Source organism: Periophthalmus magnuspinnatus, chromosome 18, assembly GCF_009829125.3.
Source record: "Periophthalmus magnuspinnatus isolate fPerMag1 chromosome 18, fPerMag1.2.pri, whole genome shotgun sequence".
In the NCBI taxonomy this organism is placed as follows: domain Eukaryota; kingdom Metazoa; phylum Chordata; class Actinopteri; order Gobiiformes; family Gobiidae; genus Periophthalmus; species Periophthalmus magnuspinnatus.
Window position 1 is genome coordinate 23,190,039 of NC_047143.1, and position 22,735 is coordinate 23,212,773.

The 22,735-nt window shown below is 39.0% G+C and overlaps 1 protein-coding gene across 2 annotated transcripts in view; it reads right to left on the reverse strand.

Annotated features, from left to right (window-relative positions):
- kcnip4a (potassium voltage-gated channel interacting protein 4a) overlaps window positions 1-19,836 on the reverse strand; it is an 87,433-nt gene extending 67,597 nt beyond the window's left edge. The window contains exon 1 of one of the 2 annotated variants that reach the window (XM_033983987.2): window positions 19,638-19,836. In XM_033983987.2, the coding sequence (XP_033839878.1) occupies window positions 19,638-19,695 (58 nt within the window). In that variant the 5' untranslated portion in view covers window positions 19,696-19,836. Of the gene's footprint in view, window positions 1-422; window positions 523-19,637 lie in introns of those variants that run through there. The other variant, XM_055228974.1, reaches the window with a different exon arrangement.
- Between the last annotated feature and the right edge of the window lie 2,899 nt (window positions 19,837-22,735).

Here is a 22,735-nt window from a genome sequence, read left to right on the forward strand (position 1 = left end):
ATTTGAAATAAATAAACTTTATATTAACAATGTGGGTGTCGTAAACGCTAACATAATTCAGTATTTGGTATGCGTCATTGGATCACTTTGTTGTATTGTGCTAGACTCCTGAATATTGTCAATTTTTCCTCCCCAAAACAAATATATAAATGTATATTATCAGGTAATATTAAAAAACTAAACAAAAAGGAGAAGTAAAATCATTAGCATAATATAAAAATAGTATACTTTTGTCAGCTGAAGAGTCTTGGCGTTACTTCGATATATTTAGTTTGTTGCCGTATCAGTTACTTCGCCACCCAATACTTGAAATTCGCAGTTAGTATGAAACAATTGTGCTTGGCTAATCTCATCTCGAAGACACAAAATATGAAGTACCCAGCTCTAAAAGTTCCCTTAACATCAACAAGTGCTGCTCTTACCATAATAGCTCGTTTCCAACAGCCCAAACTGCTCCAGAACCTTGACAAAAAGGACCACGACCACGAGGACAGCGATCATCTCCAGTCCCTCCAGGTTCATGTCCATTATTTCTCTAATGGGTCAACCGTCAGCCATGGCCCCGAGACACACAGCGTAGCCCCCTTAGCCCATTGAACTCCACTTAACAAGCTCGCATTGCTCAGTCTGATCAGGCAGTACCGACAGCAGTACCACGAGGAGAGAGGGGAGAGAGGGGAGAGAGGGGAGAGAGGAGGAAGGGGAGTGGGCCGGGGGGAGGTGGAGAAGAGGAGAGGAGAGAGGGGAGGAGGGTCGATGGAGACGTGGAGGAAAGACAAACCTCATGGAAAATCTAATCAAAATAAATGAATGGCAGAAGATTAAGTAACAAGGACAACTGTTGAGCTTTGTAAACAAGATGTGTAGGACAAGACTGGATTTTTGTTCTTAAAGTGCCCATGTTACGCTATTTTATTATCTATGTTATAACGTTGTTTCTTTATCTCAAAAATACCTGGAGTTGTGTTTTGTTTCATTCACACGTTTAACACACAAATCCTGCATATTTAGGCTGAGTTTTTCTCTCAAACAGAAAACACTCTGTTCCACCTTGTGATGTCATGTGGTGATACAGGAAGTGCTCCATTAAGTTCGTAAACTCCATACAACTTCACTAGAATGATTTGGGTAATTTCAGCCCTGGAATTGCCAATCTTTACTAACGGAAGGTAAAAGGTGTTGACTTGAAAAGTACCACTGCATGACATCACAAGGTGGAACAGGGTATTTTGAGCTTTTGGAGAAATAAACAGACTAATAAACCAAGATTTCTCATTATAACATTATAATAAAGCGTTTTGCCTAATTTAGAACTTTAAATTTTGATTACCTAATTAGTTAAGTGCTTCCGGTGGTAATTCCTTGGTACTTTTAGTGGGAAATCCAAATTCATTTCTTGGTACTTTTCGTGGTAAATCCCAGATAATTCCTTGGTACTTACAATGGAAGTTCCTAAGTATTTGTAGTACTGGTTAGCACTGTAGGAAGAACTGTACTCTAAAGTGGTACCAAATCGTGTTTATACTAAATTGCTATAGTTAAGAGTGAAAAAAATGATAATATCCTTTATACTGAGTTACTATGAATCTGTTTTGGACAAAGCAGGTTCCTGGGACAGCACCATTTTTTATCAGCGTCATCATTTACAACACTAATTACAGTATGGATTTCATAGACTCAGAATATCAAAACATGGCATTTACTGATAATTAAATGACTTCTTGCTATTTGCGAGCTTTATAAAGCAATAATGGGTCTGATTGAATGTGTCTGGAACAAAGGGAGCTGTGGGCAGACTGATGAGTGTAAAATGTCAGGGGCAGAAATGACCCCTCCGTCACCTGGACTCCAAATAAAGCAGGACACCTTAAGAGAGAGATGACAAGGGAGAGGTCACGGAAAGACGAGCCAACCACAAAGAACGAGAGGAACGGGAGGAAGAGGAGGAGGGAAGAACACACCTGAGATCTGATGGAGAAAAACAGCTTCAAGGTTTCTTCAATGTACAGAGCTGCTTCAATGAAAACAGAGTTGGAGGAGGAAAAGGAGGTTTATTTTTACTTGGTCGTTTCATTAGGATGATTCTGATTAGACTTTTCTTATTCGGGACTGCCAACGCTAAGTGTACTTGCTCTGTGTAGTAGTAATCCAACAGTAATTGAAAAAGATCAAAACTGCAGCATGGAAAACAGTGGAAAACCGGCAACGGGGAACAAACATGGGAAGTGAGAGCAGTGAATGTCTGGAATGTTTCATATAGGCATCAAAGAAGAAGATCTCATCAGGCTAAATCAAACGTCAGACCTGTGGAGAGGCAAGCTCACGCACAATAACAATGCTTCCCAGAAAAGTTTTATAAGATTTAAGTTTTTAAGATTTCGTAACTACATTAAAACAAAACAACTGTCTCAGCCTGCTTATTCTGACAGCTCATTTGAATTTCATAAACAAGTAAAAAACAAAGAAATTATTAAAAATCATTTAAGCATCGCCCGGCCCGGCTCACCCACCCCCTCCTCTGGTGTTGCTTATCAAGTCAAAGTGACAATGGGTTTTCTAATTAAAAGCTGCCTCTTGAGATAAGCCCTGGAGCAGCAAACCCTCTCAGAGCTGGACTCATCTGCACACACATCTTCACATAGACACTCCCTGTGAGCTCATTCAGACCACTATCAGTTACTTTTGTTTGTTTGTGCACAGTCTAAATATAGCACCAGACACAAGAGCATGTCAGCCATTTTGGATATGTTGAAGACGACAAAATACAAGTAAAACCTTCTTCACATACTAGTTCTTCTCATCAGGTTTAAATGATGGACTCATCATTTAAACAACTTTTTTTTTCCATATATCAGAGCAAAATGTATTATATAAGCAGCTCTTGAGGTCAAAATAAGTCTACTGTGTACTGCCTACCTGCACGTATAAAATGCTCCATTAGCATGATAGTTGTTGTTAGCATTACCGTGATGACAAAAGTTGTAAAAAGCGCAAATATACTCATTGTGGTGAGTGAAGATGCTCGGAATCATAGACTCTATAAAGAAGTGGACTAAGTGAGTGTGACGTCACTCACAGAGCTCGGCTTCAGTCAAATCGAGCTCACTGAGGCTAACAGTTATAGCGGCGAATTTGGAGCAGAGTTCCATATTTGGAACTCAAACCGCAAGTATCATAGCAACCAAAGAGCCAATCTGGAGCGAGGCTGTTGAAAGTAACGCGACTTCCTGCCCCCGCTGGTTTAGCAGGGAGCGGGCACTTAGCAACATTGTCAATAAAATCTGTTGCTAACGCTGGCGAAAGCAAGCTCAGGGAAAGAGGGCACCTGATTTGTCTGTTCATATCTGGATTTACAGACACAATAGCGAAATAAAAATGTCAGGATCACGTAGAACAGGTGAATACGAACATTTTAAGACCAACATGATGGTTGACAACATCAGTTACAGACAGAGGGGCAACAATTTTTCAATGTAAAGTGAATTGGAGCCAGAGTCGATGGAGCCGGAAATGCCCATTTGGAAAGCAGCGACTAGTGCGTTAGCTATGTCCATTTACATATAGTCTATGCTCAGAAAGCATAAGGTAAGTGAGGAGTAATTTTAGACTGCTGAGAAATATTTAAAATAAAATAGTTCAGTTAATGTTTTTAAGGCTGTAAAAATAAAAGCACCTTCAAGCTATACATACATTTTGCATATCTATCTAAAAAAATATGACTTTGAAGCCAGCTTTTTACATCCCATGGGTTTTCAGTTTCTTCCAACTCGGTCTGAGGTAAATAAAATGCAAGTCAAGCAGCGTTTGTAGTGATTGCTTGAAATTTCACTGTGGGTTTTTCTGACAATAAATCAATGTAATATGAGAGCATGACCTTCTCTGCAACCTCCGTCCTCCTGTTCAACATGTGCACTCCAATCACCTCCAAACTTCGCACGGGGAGTAATCAAGCCCTGGCTAATGCTAATGAATATAATCAGGCCTGTGCATGTCATCAGCACACAGTATGTCGTATCAATCAGAGAGGGGCCGTGATCAAGGTAATTGCCAGCTCTCTGTATTGTGGTGCTCTGGTTTAAGCTGGAGGCATTATTGTACTGTACGTCTAGAACACATGTACAACTGTTACCATGCAATTTATAGGACTACGCTATACAGTACATTAGAAGTACTTTGTGAATATATTTAATAGCAATATATTTAATGGCCATATTGCTATACGTCTACTGCTGCTACTATAAGAAGGGTTATGTAATTAATGCTGTTTTAATTTAATCATTAGCTAATTGAAGTGTTGGGAAGAAAGTAAATACATGTACCAAAAATACATATTCTCAGTACTAATTTGAGTAATCCTATTCCAGTACAGTTACTTGGTAGAACTTTGTAGGATTCAGAATGCAGTTACTTTACTAAAATGAAAGAAATACGTAGCAGTACTTTAAACTGCTATGATGATATCAGTGAGAATAAATGAAAACATGGCTCTTAATCGTCTCTAATTAGACATAAAACAATGCGTGACAAAAAGTGCAACAGACATAAAGCTGTTTTTAATCCTATGTCATGTTTTTACACTATAATTTAAATACAACTTGAAATAAGAGTATTCTACGTGTTCAGAATGCAGTACTCCATGTGTCTATGTTACAAATCACATTTTAATGCAGTATTTTGTAAGTAGGCCTGTCATGATAAATACTAATGGACTTTCATACATAACAGATGGAACAATACTTTTTGGGGATCAATATTCATCATGGCGTTTTTCTTTGTACTAGTGGGAAATATTTGGTTATTTTTCTGTAACACGATGAGATTTGAGCTGTAGATGGTTGAATTATGAACTTCTATGACTCATAGACACAAACTAACTACTTAAGTGTTGCATTTTGATATTTATTTATTGCTGTTCATATTTTTTTTACAATTTTGTACATTTAGAATTCTTTTTTGGGGATAATTCTGTTTTATGGTTTGGTTTATCATCTATATTTACATCACACAACACAAGGAGACATTCAAAACAACTATAAACCAAATTGTAAATAAGTCAATTAATGAAAGTGTGTTCCCCAGTGTTTTCAAAACAGCAGTTATAATACCAATTCACAAATCTGGAAGTAAAAGTGAGGTAAACAACTACAGGCCTATTAGTATATTACCTGTAGTATCCAAAATCCTGGAAAGAGCAATTAAAGAACAGTTAACAGAGCATCTAAATAACAATTATCTCTTGCATCCAATGCATTTGGCTTTCGCAGCAATCATTCCACCGAAGCTGCCTGCTGCTACCTGACAGAGAGCATTAGAGCTAGCCTGGACAAGGGGGGCACGGTGGGGGCTGTATTTCTAGACCTACAAAAGGCCTTTGACACAGTAAACCACCGTGTCCTCCTGTCCAAGCTCTCTCAGTACCACCTTTCCAGTGATGCATTGCATTGGGTAAAATCATACCTCTCTGATCGGGTACAGTGTGTAAGAGTAAACAATTCAATGTCGTCTTTGCAGCCCTGCACAACAGGGGTCCCACAAGGGTCCATTTTGGGGCCCCTGTTGTTCAGCCTTTATATCAATGACCTCCCAGTCGTGTACAAAGATGTAGACATCATCATGTATGCAGATGATGCTGTCATCTACGTACATGGAAGGGATGCGCAGAAAGTGGCCACCACATTATCCTCAGCTATGGACAAAATCGATAATTGGCTCCAATCTTCATGTCTGACATTAAATATTAATAAAACAGTTGGTATGTATTTTTTCAAAACTAATAGAATTAAAGACAGGCCTAACATCTTTGTTAATGGATTAAAACTAAACATTGTAACAGAGACAAAGTATCTGGAGGTTCATTTGGACCAGACTTTGTCTTTCAGAAGGCATATAAAAAAAGTACGCAATTCAATCCGCTACAACATCTCTTCCCTTAGACACATGAGGAACAGCCTGACAGTAGAGGCCGCTTTTACATATTTTAATGCCATGATTATTCCACACCTGACCTACTGTGTCTCCTGCTGGTCTCAGGCCAATGAGAGCGCTTTAAAATCTCTCAGATCCACCTATAATCAGGCAGTAAAGGCACTCGATAAAAAAACCCTCCATTATCACCACTGTAACATCTTAAGTAAATATAAAATGTTCAGTTTCAGTAATTTAATTTTGTATTCAAATCTAAGGAAATTATTCAAAATTCTTAATAATGAAGCTTCACCTACATTAAAAAAATTTACTATTCTTTGTTCTGAACAAACTACCCGATTCACTTGTTCCTCCGTAAACCGAAATTGCATAGTTCCAAAAAGATCCTCAGCCTTTGCTCAATCGGCTTTTTCTTATCAAACCATTAGGCAGTGGAATCAGCTTCCAGACAGTCTGAAATTGTCTGTGGATTTTAATAGTTTTAGTAGAAATTTGAAAAAGTTCATTTTAAATAATCAAACGTGTCCACATCAGTCTAGTTAGTTGGTGCTGCTCTGTGCTCACTGTATAAACCTGCACATACTGGGGGGGACATATGTATGGCAAATCGGTAGTCGTATATTGTAATTGTTAATTGATATGTGTTTTTTAATGTGTGTTCACCTGCTCAGGGACTGCTGATGGAAGGTAGCAGTGGCTAAATCTGGTGCAAATCACCTTTTCCTTGTAAGATTAATGAATTTGTACATGGTCCCTGTCAAATAAAGAATAAAGAAAGAAAGAAAGCAATAGTTCACACTTCAGAATGTGTTATTATGACAGGCCTAACTGTAACTAAACACATTTTCAAAGTAAAAAACTAGTATCGAAGAAAGATACTCATTTAAGCAAGCATTGATACTGAAAAAAAGAGTATAAACCTTATTAATAAAAGCCATACGTATTTGTTTTTAATAAGAAAATATTAAATCACATCTGAAAGCACAAAACTCTCATTTGTGGGAGGAAAAATGTTGTCCTTTTTCTTTCAAATCGCTCAACCCCACTGCAGCTGACAACTTGCTGGCACAATTACAAAAAAAATTCTACCACAAATCTCCCAAATTGGGTTAGAGAGTAAACGGTTGAATTTTAAGGCTGTGAGCATTCAGCATAATGGATGACATCTGGACAAAAGGTTTTCATGAAATCCATTTAATCTAATAGGAGTGATCGCTGTGTAACAGACATGCATTGTAAGACTGTTGCCGTGTCAACCGTCTTCATCTGTGCAGGCAACAAGGAAAAAATGTGTGAGCGATTCTTGTTTGTTCACACATTAGATGAACAACACCGGTCAGTCTGCCGTCAATCTCAGCTCCTAACACGCCGCCAGTTATGCTGCTCAAATGCCTCAGTTAGCTGCACGGTCAGTACCAAAGTCTGGAGAAAGAATTTGAATTTAAACCAGACCTATTCTGCCAAATTGACTTTTCAGAGATTTGAATCATGTTATAGTTGTTTCAGCTCACCATTTACTCATCTGAAGTTGTATCTGGAGTGACTCGTGCATGTTTGAGCAATCTTTAATCACTTTTCAAGGCGCCATTTTGCCGATCAAACCGTTTTCACCTCCACCTGTACACGCCCACTGCTCTGTACTTACTTCATTCTTTAGTTTCATTTTCTTAATCGGTGTTGCAAATGAAAAACAATTCTGCTGCCCGACTGTGTGATGTGCAGCTATCCATTGAACGTTTACGCCGACATCAGCTCACATTGGGCACTGCAGTTTTCTATCAGGGAAATCAGTGGCATTGTTTCTTTTATTAATTGGTTTTAGATTAATATTGCAATTTGGAAATGTGTAAATTCTAACATAATGACCCACAGGTGTCATTGATTCTAACTATAGAGCAGACACAAGCACAATAGGTCTGCTTTAACACAACACTGCTCTCAATTAAACCCCCAAAGAAAGAAACACCTGCTTGTCTCCATAGAGATGTTACAGCTTCTCACTGAATGCGCCACAATATTGTATTAAACTTCTCTATCGCCATCCAAGCCAGGTTACAGTTCATAGCTGTCTCGGTAAGACTGTTTTTGAAGAAATGTTTGAGTATTAACAATGACAGTAAGAAATTCAAGATAGTTTAATGCTATACTGTACTAAGCACTAACAAAGAAGCATGTGGCAACCCCCTACCAGAAAAGTGACTCAAAAAAAAGCTCAAAATGCTCTGTTCCACCTTGTGGAAATGCTCAGATTACATAAACAGCTACAGGTGTTGTTAATACATAGTTGGCACATTGTACAAGTGATAGCCGACAGTGACAGTTTGACTCATATCTTCAAACCAACAAGATTTTCACACATGAGCTGGCACTGTAAACTAACCAGATGACACTAATACTATGCCTGTACATCATTTTTTTCCTCCATATATTTAATACACAACTATTCTTTTCTGGACTCAGGATTTGTGGTAAACCTGCGCACCAAAACATTCCACTCACAACATGCAGCTATAATCTGGATTTCTTTATAAGCTTTGCATTTATTTCACTTCAGATATGGTCAATTGGACAATTATGATTTTGTTTTCTGAAATATCTTCTGAGTTGTTTAGATCATGGTATCTCTCTGGTGCAAAAACCTGTGTGTGCTTACTGCCATCTAGTGGAAAAACACAAACATTAAGAGCTGATATTAGGAATAACTTGCTGATTAGCTGAAATGATGGGTAAGAAAGTCTAGTAAATAATAAAATAGTAAAAAACCCAAATGTATAAAAATTATCCCGCATAATCAAGACATCTGCTGTACATCCAGAATGCTGTTGCTCAATTCCTGAGTAGAACCAGGAAGTATGAGCACGTAAGTCCGCTGCTCAGGTCTCTGCATTGGCTTCTTGTTTGTCAGTTTGCATACCCGTCTGTCCATGGCCTAGCACCAAAGTACATCTCCCACATGTTAGTGCCATATGAACCATCTCGCTCCCTGAGGGCTACAGGGACCGGCCTCCTGCTGGTCCCAGAGTCAGTACTAAACATGGAGAATCAGCATTTCAATTTTCTGCAGCTAAAACCTGGAACAGTCTTCCTGAAGATGTGAGACAGGCCTCTACTTTCTGTTTCTGATTAGCTGTGCATACGACTGAAAGGTTTTCATTCTGTGCTCTTCTCTTTTAATGTCAATTTTATGATGATTATTTATGTTTCTGATTTTATGTCTGTCTTATTCTGTAAACCATTTTGAATTACTTTGTGTACAAATTGTGCTATACAGATAAATTTGCCTTGCCTTGCTTTGCATTAAGTACCCCTTCTTAAGCCAACTTTCAAAAAGAACAGAAATTAATATTAACTACTAGGGTAAATGACAGAAGAAAAGTGACCAGACCAAGACCAAGATTGTTTTTTTGAGTGGTATTTCATACATTTCTCTAAATATTACTTTCTTGATCTATTTGTTTATGGTAAATGGTCACATTTTTTATACAGCGTGTTTCTACCTTCAGGCACTCAAAGTGTTTTATATCAAGGAACTAGTCACCCATTCGCACACACATTCATACACCAGCGTACGCAGACACTGGGAACGAGGTGGCTTACCCAAGTGTCTTGCCCAAGGACAGAACGACAGCATTCACCTGTGGGTTAACATCAATGCATCACACTCACTTATGGTCTTTTGCTGCTTTCCCTGTGTTCTGCCCACCGCTGCTCTAACATCACATTTGTGCACCTGACGGCCGAGCTCCGAGTCATGGTCATTATTCTGGTTCTAAGTGAGCCCTCTTAACACCGGTCAGCTCAGCCGGAGGGAATGGAGTGATTCATTTCACAGAACAAACTGCCGCCGCTGCAGTCGAGAGCCAAGATGGAAACTCAACTCTCCAAAAGCCAACTGCTATGGTTTTGCTTTTCAATTTAAATGCTAATTTAGAAAACCCAATAGAGTATAATGGCAGAGCAACTTTGAAAAGGTCTGCGATTACATGTTGCTGATAACACAAAAGGAAAACCCAGACATAAGTTGTATAGAAAACACATTCTCATTTTGGACGAAGTCTCTGGGCATTTGCATATCAAAGAGTGACTATTCTTCTATATTTTGCAAGAATTAATTTTCCTTCCACAATTCATAATAAGATAATACTCCACTGGGACCAGGAGTTACCACAAAATGGAGAGTTTAAAGGCTCTACATTATGAAGTATTCAATTACTTAAACCACCAGTATTTCCTGTAATGTATGCAGTAAGTTATGACTGTAGGCTAACAGTAATGTGTGTGGACAAATTAGAATATAAATCCAGACTGTGCCTTATCTACAAAGTCATTCATGGTCTATCATCTCCAGCACTTGGCAATTTATCAACATTAGAAACACCAGTCCAGCAGAACCAGAGGGCAGCAAGAGAGGACTGCGTTATCCTCTTCAGAGTACTGTAACGTCCTGCTCACTGGCCTCTTTAAATGTGCGTTAAAACAGGCACATTACATCCAGAACACTGCTGCTCGGGTCCTGACTAGAACCAGTAAGTACTTCAAACATGCGTCCTGTGGTCAGGTCTCTGCACTGGCTCCTGTGGCTCAGAGAATAGACTTTAAAGCAGCTCTGGTTGTGAACAAGTCTCTCCATGATCTAACACCAAAGTATCTCTCATGTTTGAGCCATATGAACGAGCCTCCTGCTGGTGCCCAGAGTCAGGACTAAACAGGCATAAAACTGAAACAGCATTTCAGTTTTATGTATCTGAAACCTGGAACAGTTTTCCTGAAGATGTGAGACAGGCCTCTACTTTGACAATGTTTAAATCCAGGCTCAAAATGGTTCTGTTTAGCTGTGCATACGACTGAAAGGTTTTTATTCTGCACTCTTCACTTTAATGTTAATTTTATGATGATTATTTATGTTTTGATTTGTTTGTATTGTGATTTTAATGTCTTTCTTATTCTCTAAAGCACTTTAAGTTGTGTACGAATTGTGCGATACAAATACACTTTGTCTTGCCTATCATTACATTTTAACCTTTTTTGGTTATAAGACCGACGTGTCACAGGAATACAGATGAAAATAGATTTTTAGAATAGATATTTACAGAAATGTCCATTAATATGCATTGTCCTTGAAATAAATAAATATGATTTCTAAACAGAAAGGGCCAGCATATCCTGGTCGAATGAAAAAAGATTTTATCAAGTTAAACAATGGTAGTTAGAAGCTATTTCAACTGTGACATGATCATGTATTGATTTTCAATTTTATTCTATTTTGTCTTATTAAAATCACGAGAAGTTACCATTCTCTTTTCGATTCTCACAGGACATTCTACCAGCGCCCACTGCATTGCAACAACAAAATTCCCATGTCCAAGATACTACAAAATGTGAAAAAGAGAGAAAAATCCCTGCTACGCCTGGCTCCTCATCGGTTTGTCTGTGGTACACCATGTAGCCATCCCACAGGCTGAAACTGAGTGCCATCCTGGAGCTCAGGTATCACACAGAAACACACACACAGACACAGTATCTCGGAAAAACAGTTTAAAATCAAGATGATCATTTTATTATAGAAACAAATCTTATCTCCTATTGATTTACCAAAAGAAATAGCTCGATAGTTCTTTCTGTACTGGAGTATAGAGATATAATATACACACAGACTTCAGCCTCTACTGTCTTATTTGTTGAACTTTGATAAGGGGACTTTCAATACAAGACCTCTTTAATTCTGAACTGAAGAAGCGGCTTGGATGAGCAGTGACATGTCTTCATTCAGAAAAACTTTTTGTCTAGTTGAGAGAGTTGAATTTTTCTTTCTACTCTATAAAAGGCGGCCGTTAATTTGAACAATGTCGCTTCATGGCATCACAAAGTGGAACAGAGCATTTTGAGCTTTAGAGATGTGGATAGACTAATGATAAAGGATTACTTAAACATGTTGTCATGATCCCTGTCTGTCCTGCCTTTCTTTGGTCTCCCCCCCCCCCCAGTGTCTGAGCTTGGAGCTGGGGCGGAGATCTTGCCTCCTCTCATGCACACCTGGAGCTAATCTGCAATCAGTTGCATCTGGGGAGGATAAGAGGAGCCAGGACCATCCACGGATGTCTGTGATACTCCCTGCTTGGCTCAGTTCATGTTTTTTCGCTTTTTCACTTTGCTAAACTGGATACTTTTGCTCCTCACCAGATCCCGCTCCCTGGACCTGCTCAGTTCTCTACCAGTACAGTCCGTCCCATCTCAGTCTCTGCTACTCACGCTCTGTCCCTGGACCACGGCAAACACCCCGCTCCCGACTCACCGACTGTCATTTTTGCACTTGTACTGTAAATAAACACTGTTAAACTTTTCCATGAGTTCTGTCTTTTTGGTCCCTCCTGTCAGATGTTACGACACATGTATAAATTAAACAAAACACAACTCCAGGTATGATTTTGATAAGCATTATAACATGGCTTAAAGTTCATGAGAGTCAAATGTGTGTAATATAGGACCTTTAATAAGAATAAGTTTCATTGGCATTGTCAGTGAACTTGCTTTTGCATCATGGTGCAACTTACAATTAAGGATAATAATAATGGACTATGATGAAACAAAAATAAGGGCATTAAAATAAGATAAAACATACTTTGATAGAAACTATAACTATACTATACGCAATATGTTACACCGATCCAGCTTTTTCAGTTCCTATACAAGTATTGAAACTTTGACTGTAAGGAAGGAAAATAGCACTTACTTCCTTAAAACACAACACACTACACAAAAGATCCAAATGTATTATGCAACTGGTATTTATCATTCAAAAAAACTAGAGAACTGTGACATTCTGGGCCAAAATTATACCAATATCAGTGCATCCCTACAATATATACTGTGATATACTATGTTTGTCCTCTACCACACAAAAGCAGATAGCACTGCAATACTCAACTACTTAAAAATTCTGTACCAGCCTCCAAAAGTAAGCTACTTCTTCCAATCACTACCTCTCCCTTCTCAGCTCAGCATTCGCGAGGCAAAGTGTAGGAAACCATGAAGCCGTTACAAATGACCAGTGAGCTTCAGTGGCGTTCAAGGACTTCTCATTATTATCTACTTAAAGCGGTGAAAGGGCTCAATAGACTGCTACCTGTGGAGAGATGAAGGAGGAATACTAAAGCGGCTCAAGCTCCAGTGTTCTCTCCACAGTTCACACAAAGCACTGCTCCTCCACATGTCCCAGCAACACAAGAGGGGTTGTAAAATGGGCAGCATGTCTCACTTGTTTGGGACAGAGAATATAATCAGAGGGCTTCACTGTGCGCTGCGTGTTTTTACTGTGGACACAACATAAAGAGTTTTACTATGAACAAATGTAAAATACAGGAGGTTATCTCAACACATTTTAAATACGTACACGATTCAGGAGACAGACATATTCCAAAGGTTTGATTTTTTTAGACAGCTTCAAGCTTTTTATGATTATCAGTTGAAATTTTTAAGCCTTTTCTTGATGCATTTTACCACAATCACTTTTTCGCTACTGTAATATGATTCAAGATTTGTGCCACACTCTCTCAAGAAATAGCATTTTAGAACTTATATTTTGTGACACTAAATATTACAAACTGATACACTATAAAGTTGTCAATACTGTTAGTTATATGGAGTATTCAATGAGCCTCTAGTTACACATTGGGTAATACATGGGTAATACTCAGTGGTTACAAGTACATTTAATTGAGTGAGTCTAAAAAGTAGTTTTCAGACACTGTACTTTTACCTCGACTTTAAATGAACCTCATAAAAGTATCCTGAAATAGTTTTTACTGTTACTTGAGTCATTCCTTGGATGTCTACTTACATACTTTGTACTAGGGAGGGTAAGTATGTTTATTAATATTGCATAATTAGTACACAAAAAATAATGCAAGGTGCTTTACAGAATAAGAAAGACATTAAAATCCCAATACAACAAGTCAAAACATAAATAATCATCATAAAATGAGCATTAAAAGAGAAGAGTGCAGAATAAAAACCTTTCAGTCATGACTGATATTATCATCATCATCATTATCATAGTTTTAAGTTGGGATTTAAACATTGTCTTCAGGAAGGCTTCCAGATTTCAGCTGCATAAAACTGAAACACTGACTCCTCCTGACTCTGGGCACCAACAGGAGCCTAGTCCCTGAAGTCCTCAGAGTGTGAGATGGTTCATATGATACTAACATGTCGGGGATGTACTTTGGTGCTGGTCCATGGAGAGACTTGTTCACAAGCAGAGCTGCTTTAAAGTCTATTCTCTGACCCACAGGGAGCCAGTGCAAAGAACTGAGCAAAGCACTTACTTACTGGTTCTAATTAGGGCCCGAGCAGCAGCATTCTAGATGTACTGCAACTGTCTTACCACTCGTTTGGAGAGGACAGTGAGCAGGCCGTTATAGTACTCTAACCTACTGGAAACAAATGCATGGATAAGTCTCTCCAAGTCTGCTTTACACAGTATAGTGAGATTTAGATCTGAATGTTGCCTGCATAGTCGTTATATGACTCATTATTGCTGACTATTAACTAGCCTAATAGAAGCAAATAGAGATTAAACAAAAGGGGTCCAAGGATTGGCCCCTGGGGCATCCCACATATCAGGAGCCATGTGATCTGAGACACAGTTTCCAATTTCAACAAAGTACTCCCTGTCTTCGAAATAGGACATGAACCAATTTTGGGCAGTACCCGAGATGCCCTGTAGTCTCTGTAAGAGGATCCCATGATGGACAGTGTCAAAAGCAACACTCAGCTAACAGGATCAAGACTGAGGCTTTGTATCAGCGCTCAGGCAGATGTCAGTTGTCAGTTGTTTGATAAAAGCAGTCTCAGTGCTGTGGGATCTAAATCCTGACTGGAAAACATCAAAGGAGTTGTTCATTTGGAGGAAGTCAGTAAGCTCTTGGTAAACTACTTTCTTCAGGGCTTTGCCTAAAAACGGCAGATTTCAGACGCTCTCCTTTAGCAGACTCTTAATGACCAGTTTTCAAATCTCTGTTCCAGATTTAAGTGACCTGTTAACTGTGCCAGCGAATAGTGGTAGCACATTGTTGAGCACAATATTATTATTCTGAAGTAACAGTACCTGTACTTGAGTACCAATTTTTGGCTGTATCCACCTCTGTATATTAGTTGTCACTGCTAAATGGCGTGGGATCCAAAATCAAATAAATGTGATTTTTTTATTTAGAAAAAATAGTTACTATCATGCCTTAAAGACTGTCTGCTTTGTACTTCAAATGTTTACTCCAAGCGCTCATGTTGATCGGTGGTATAGTTAGCCTTAAACTGACAGCTGCTCTCTCTGTAGTGGTCCATAGTTCTGTAAACACCAGAAGGCTTGGATTCATAGCCAACATCAATATCTACAATGGATGTCTCTCTAGCATCTTATGTTTTGGCAAAAAAAAAAAAACAACCCTCACGGCGGACTTCACACACATGCTGACATCCACTTCCACATCCACTAATGTTATGTTTTAAATTCCTAGTAATTTAAATGCATTTGCAGGATCCGCAGCTGCAACATAATCTACCAGGTGGTTGTCTGAGTCATAGTTAACGTTTTTTCTTTTTTTTTCGATTTGAGTGGTCCTATTCCCGCCTACACAAACTCTCCTCTAAGAGCTCTTAACAGCACAAATAAGCAGAGATTTACACCGAGCAAAATACAGAGGGACCAATGCCAGTGGAGTGACACTAGTCCAGCTCTCAGCACTGAGTGAGTTTGAAAAAGGCTGTGGATTGAAAAGGGTCTAAATGTACTTATCAGACCACCGTCTCTTGTTGTGTCTGTAAGTGCAGATCAAAATGAATAGAAAGCATTAGTGTGGGCAGCAGAGGGGCAAAGTTTGATCGAAATCTCTAGTGTTTTGCTGCATCCATTTTGTGTTAATGGTTGCATAAAGGTGCACAATGTATGTTTTCTGCTGTTGGATCCACATGTCTCCATGGAAATGTTATTGCTTTGCAGAGACTGCTCCACAGTATGGCATTAAACCTGTCTATCTTCATGGATCAGATCTGTGTAGAGGCAATTCCAGTAAGGTGTTTTTAGCAATAAAACATCTGTTAATATGTTAGGTTTGACGCCATACTGTTGTGCATTGGAAGAAAACCAATAACAGTTCTGTGGAAACCAGCAGGCGACAGACGCTTCACCAGAAATGTTGCATAGTGTGCCTTTAATGTTTGCAAAAGAAGCTGTTTTATTTATGACGCTTAAATGCAACATGCAAACAACATGCAAACCTACAACAAAATCTAGCCACTGTGTCCATGCATGTATTATATTGTATTAGCAGTTTACAAATGGTACTCACTGTTACATATCATTAATGGCTTCTAAATATTTGTTATATTCATCATGCCTTAATCAGCACAGAACAACTGAAAACCACTGCAAGCAAAACACAGCAGGATTAGCAATGCAAAATAGTGTCTTAATAGTATCAGTATCGTTAGCTTGAAGCTAAGGCATCAGAGGAGCACCCCCAATAACCACATGGTGATAGCAAGCAGTGAGAAATGTGCCTAGCTCGTCAAACAGAGGCTGGACAATTCTGCAAGATACCTCAAGCAGGCGCAATGAAACAGCACTACTTAAGGTATGCTTTAGATTAGGAAACATAATAGGGCTGATCATTTATCTGAAAAATTCCTATCTGTTTTTCAGATATATCAAATTGGAACTACAGAAATTGTGATTTTGATTGATCTCGCAACCTTTCATAATGCTTGCAACACGGCTAAAAGCTCACAGAGGCAGTGTTGCAGAATGCAGAGCCATTAAGATGTTTTTTCATATTTGCTGCCATGCCTTGAATAGCACAGAGAACCACATGTGTAACACCTGGTCCACTATGTCCCGTGTTCCTATTCTCCAGTAAAAGTGCTTACCTTGCTCACGTCTGCCCAGTCTGATCTATTGCTTCAGAGAGTTACATAGGGTCCCCCATTCATTTTACTCAGGCCATACCCAGTGAAACATGACTTAGTGCTCTTTAAGTGTCATCTATTCAGTCCTTGTGCCGCTACACCACTAAATATAACCTTGACAGCTTGTCCCGCTAGCCGGCCAACGACTAAATATTTCATTGTTCTTTAATAACCACTGGACTTCTTTAGCTTTTGTTGCTGTGACAAGTGGCAACGGTGATGCTGATCAACACATTATAGTGGGACAGACATTCAAGTAACATAAGCCGGACCTTTAACATGGCACTGAGCCTAAACTGTACAAAGAAGTGGACCAAGTGGACAACTGTGACGTTACCCATAGCGTTGGGCTCCAGTCAAATGAAGCTCGTCGAGGTTAGCAGTTATACGGGAGAATATAGAGCCGATTCCCATATAAGGAATTCTGACCGCGACTATCGTAGCAACCAAAGAGCCAATCTGGAGCGAAGGTGTTGAAGGTAACGCTCTTTCTCGCCTGCATCGCTGGTTTGGCAGGGAGTGAGCTCTTAGCAGCTCTGTCAATCAAACTGTTGCTAACGCTAGGAAAGAAGGCAGCTGATTTGTCTCTTATTAATGTTCATATCTTGAGTTATGGAGACAATAGCGCAATAAAAATACCAGGTTCATGTAGAGTGGGGTAAAAAGAACATTTTAAGACCTAAATAACAAGAGTGACAGCAGCAGTTCCAAAGAGAGAGGGGCAACAGTTTTCTAATGTAAAGTGAATTGGAGCCAGAGTTGATGGAGCCGGAAGCGCTGAGCACTTCCTATTTGTAACGCGGCAGCTAGCAGGTTAGCCGTGTCCATTTATATAAACAGTCTATGGTACTAAGTCAACACGATGTGGTCTGTGAACTGCAACTGGAAAACCAATATTGGAGAGCACAGATGGTGCAGAAAAGTCATGGGAGTTAGTCTAGTCCATCCCAGTATTTTGTAAAGGTAGAAAATTTCAAGTCAATTTTATGCACCAGTGGGGTACGGCAACATGCATTCAAATGAGGAAACTAGCTAACGTTTTTTCGAAGTCTAAAAAGAAAATGATCTGATATCTGCTAATTTAAAAGAACACGCTATTCGTCAACGCTGCAATTTTAAAGTCAATTTCAGGGACTGCTGAATTCACAAGTAAGGACAGTCTGCAGATGTCAAACCATTTCTGCAAACTAAAAGAAAGAACAAAAGTTACATTTGAAAACACAGGACTACTGATGTATTATGAATTCATATTGAAAACAGCTGCTCTTAGCCATGATTCTGAAAAGCCTGCAAAGCAACAAAATTTCCAGGAGGAGCCAATTATTGAAAACCTAATTTAAAACCACCAGCAAGCAATGGGAAAAGGGAAATAGTTTTATAATATAATTTTCTGCACATAGATACTTTTTAAAGGACCTATATTATACCTTTTTTGTTATTATGTTGTTTCCTCATGACAAACATACCAGAACTTAGGTTTTGTTTCATTCACACATGTTTAACACACAAACCCTGCATATTTGGGCTGTTCCACCTCGTGATGTCATCATGTGGTAATACAGAAAGTGCTCCACCGTGTTTTTAAACTTCATACACCTTCACTAGAATCACTTTCATAATTTCAGCGCTGGAAGTCTCAATCTCTGTTAACTTGAAGACTACTGCTTGATGACATCATAAGGTGGAACAGAGCATTTTGAGCTTTGGAGATGTCGGCAGACTAATAATAAAGGGTTACTCAAATGTGTGTGAATGAAATAAAACGCAACTCCAGGTCTGTTTTTGATGAGGTAACAACATCCTGACACGACTTAAAGCTCATCAAGACTAAATTTTGCATAATCTTGCTCCTTTAAAGCATAAAACATCTCCTATCACAAATATTTATTATGTGGTTGTTTTTGTGGTGAAGATTTTTGTGAAGAAAAAGCATAATAGAAGCTTGTCCACATTTTTCCATTACAAAACTATAATTTTATTTTCTTTTATTCACACAGCAGCACGTCCCACTGTTGTCAAAAATACCCATGGGTGAAGAAAGACTCAACAAACAAACAAAACAAAAACATGCTCAGAAAATATGTAATTCATAAAGTACAGTTTCTTCCTTACTGTTCATACATGTGGTTAACATTTAATACCAATCGACGTGTCTTGCATTCTACTTGCGTTAGCATGGTCTGTGAGCTACTACTTAAATTCTACGAGTGTACTGTGGATGTGAACGTCTTTCCAATGGCAAGACAGCAGTTTCTCAACAGTCATTCCCATTAGGGCTGCAGTAGAAAGAAATTCTTGCTCAACTCAAGTATCCCCTATGCAGCGATTAATCAAGAAAAAGGGGGTGTGGCTCTGAAGCCCTCAAAATTATTAGGACTGAACAAAAATTACTACTAACAAGTTTCAGTAAATGGCATCTTCAAGTGAAAAAGCTGATTAAACTGTCAGTCACTCTCCATACTCCAGCTGACTTATTCTATGCGTTCACTAATCTAATTTAGTACAAACCTTATAATACCAAAAAAGTAATTTGCCAACTTGTAAAAATAATTGGTTCTAAGACACGCTCCACCAATTAAATAGCTAAAGTACTGCAGACATAGGACTTATAACCTACTGTATGTGGTGATTACATTTAAAGTGTGTACTATGAAATCACATGGACGACAGCACGTATCCCAAAACTTGTAAAATAAATTTAAAAAGTATCTTAAAAATAATAAAAATGTTTCCTGTTCTCTCTTTGCGCCTACCTGTGGGCTTGCGTCTTTGTTTGGTCTGCAGGGAGAAGATGACCATCAGTGCGCCCATGCTGCCGCTCCAGACTTTCTCGCTTACTGATCTGGAAGTCCTGCTAGATTTCTCACTGTTGCACTCTCACAGTTGGCGTGGAGCAAGAGCCAAGACTGCAGTCAAAAATCACGTCTTCTTTCCACCAGCTCTGATGTCCATATAACACAAAACGCTCCGAACTTGGCTTTAGGTCCCTCCTGGTTTCTAGGTGGGCAGCGCGTCGATTACAAGTGGGAGGGACAAGCCGAGCAGTTTTGAATTTTGACGCGGAGCTCGAGCCCCCTCCTTCCCGTTCCAAAGTGAGAGCGCGGTACTTGTTCTTCCGATTACAGACTTTGAACCGGTTGAGCACGCATTATTTCAGACACTGCAGGAAAAAGCAGAGTAGTGGAGTGGAGAATGAGCTTTTCAATAGAGTCCTAGTTAGGGAGGGATGGAGTAGAGAAGGTGAGAGAGAGAGAGAGACCACTACATAAGCATTAGTTCCTCCAGGAGCTGCCTTTAACTACATCCCCTGCTGAGAGAAAGATGGGAAAAAGCAAGGCTGCTCGCGACTATGAGTAAGAGGCAGTGATGTGGCCAGCGGGAACAGGAAATATTGAAATAGTGTACATGTATTCACTGTGGTATCAAATCCCTAATATATGCTCTAGTACTTCGTTCTTGTACATAATTATGCGTATATAGGAGGATGTCTTGGTGCTTTTTTACAGCATGGCACATTTTCTTGCGCAAACACTAGCGAAATTAATACATGGGAATCCAAGGCGGTGCAGAAATTGCCCATTTACTTTTCTAATGAATGAATAAGATTGAGTTCATTTAGTCCAGTCTATATAGTTCTAAAAGAAAAAGTAAGTTCAGCTTATGTTTTATTCCAACTCTGATAAATGAAAAGGGTTGTTTCAGGAAGGGGGACTGACTTATATTACACAAAGTTTACTCTTATAGTGCTGTTGCTTCATCAAAAACATATCGAGACCCTTTATTATTATTAGTGTCTACAGCTCCAAAGTTCAAAATGTTCTGTTCCACCTTGTGATGTCATGAAGCAGTAGTTTTCAAGTTAACAGCTACCTTGTACCTTTTGTTCAGTAGATATAGACAATTCCAGGGCTGAAAACATCCAAATGATTCCAGTGAAGGTCTAGGGAGTTTAAAAACACCGTGAGAACCTCTTGTGTTACCTCATGACATCACAAGATGGAAGTGTTTTCTGTTTGAAAGAAGATCTCAGCTTAAGGGCTTGGGTGTTAAATATGTCGAAATGAGACCAAACACAACTCCAGGTATATTTTTCATGAAGAAACAACATAACATAGATCAGAAAATACTGTAATATGGGCTCTTTAAATACCTCTAGTCACAGCATTACAAAAAAGAGAAAAAATGAACGTGAACATATATAAATGCTGCTCATGTCTAGAAGGAAGCAGGCATAAGAAATGACTGTAGCTTATTTGAGCAAGATACATAGTGCGTTTTGTATTCTGGATTTGACTTCCTGCTGTGTCAATGCAGCAGTGCTTAGTTTTCACCAAGGTAGGTTGTTTGCTCCCTCTGCTTATAATTTGTCAACACATACAAGCTTTAAGTGGCATGTCTACTCTAGAATAACAGATTTTTGGTTGGGCTGAAGCATTTTGAAAATACCAAATAGTGATTTTTCTGACAAGCATTGCAATTACTGATTCGCAAATGACGTTTTATATGGCAGGATTTTGTTAAGAGCCCATTTTAAACACGTCCAAGATATCGGTCTGGACCCCACATCCTCCGTTGCATCTCAAACCTGGTCAAACATGATCGTCCAATCTTTATTTATACAGAGGAACCCAATGAGAGCACTTGGGCTGTCTTTTTCATGGACGCCCTGTTTAAAATACAATACAAACAGAAAAATAAACAAGGATACAAGTCCATATACAAAATTAAACACAAGTGCAGTTTTTGTGTGTATAAAAGTTTGTTACCAGATTATTAAATTGCACCAAAATATCCAGTTTTTCTTTTCCTTGGAGTGTATTCCATTTCTGTGAAGCAAAACACCTAAAAGCCCTCAAATTTGTTATTGTGTTTTTCATTGACACATGCGAAACAAAGGAGCTCATTAGTAACACCTATGATTTACAAATAAAATCGCATTTATCTCCACTCATCTTAATAGAGTTCAGTGCTTCAACCATTGATTTTGCAGAAATACGCAATATTTTTCATCCCCCTGTGATATTTTTTTCCTTGATTTTTTCCAATATGGACAGACCATGTCTTTCCCCCATTGGCTAATCCACCTGTCAATCACGTCCATTGGAAAACCAGGAAATTCACCAATAACTAGATTCACATCTTCATAAAGTATTGAAGATGTGTTTATTCTGGATCCAAGGCAAAAAGACTAAAGTGTGACCCGCTAAACTAATACAACAATACAAAATATGTGCGTGAGGGTCTCAATCACAGGGTTAATAAGATATAAGAAGAAATTATGCTACTTAAAGGTTCAACTTTTCTGGTGGAAGAACTGCACCTTCTTTTCTTCATGGAGATGCTATTTCTTTGCCTGAAATGTTCTACAGTATAGCATTAAACCGATCTGTGAAGAGGCGATACATAACTCCAGGCAGAGCAATAACATCCCCATGGAGGCAAGTAGGTGGTGGACGCTGGAGAAAAGTTACATAGCATATCTTTAAAATAACTCCATTCAAACTGAGAGTCTGACTCAGTTTGACAGCAGCTCATTTTCTGGCGGTCACGTAAGAATCCGAATGAGACAAATCTGTTACAGCGTGAGTTGGCCTGATGTGACATATGAAAAGGCGAGACAGAAAGAAAAACATTTCCGCTCACAGTGCTGCCCACGCTCTGTTCATTTTACAAACTGTGACAACAGCCCAATTCAAAACCGGAACAGCCAAACACTGCAATCAAGGGCCAATTTTCACCTCCTCCATTAACCTGCTTCCTGCCGACTTCCTCCTACCCATGTCGCTCAAAAGGTACGGCAAAAGACCAAGTTGACACGTCTCTCCATTATATTCATTGTATAAACAGATAA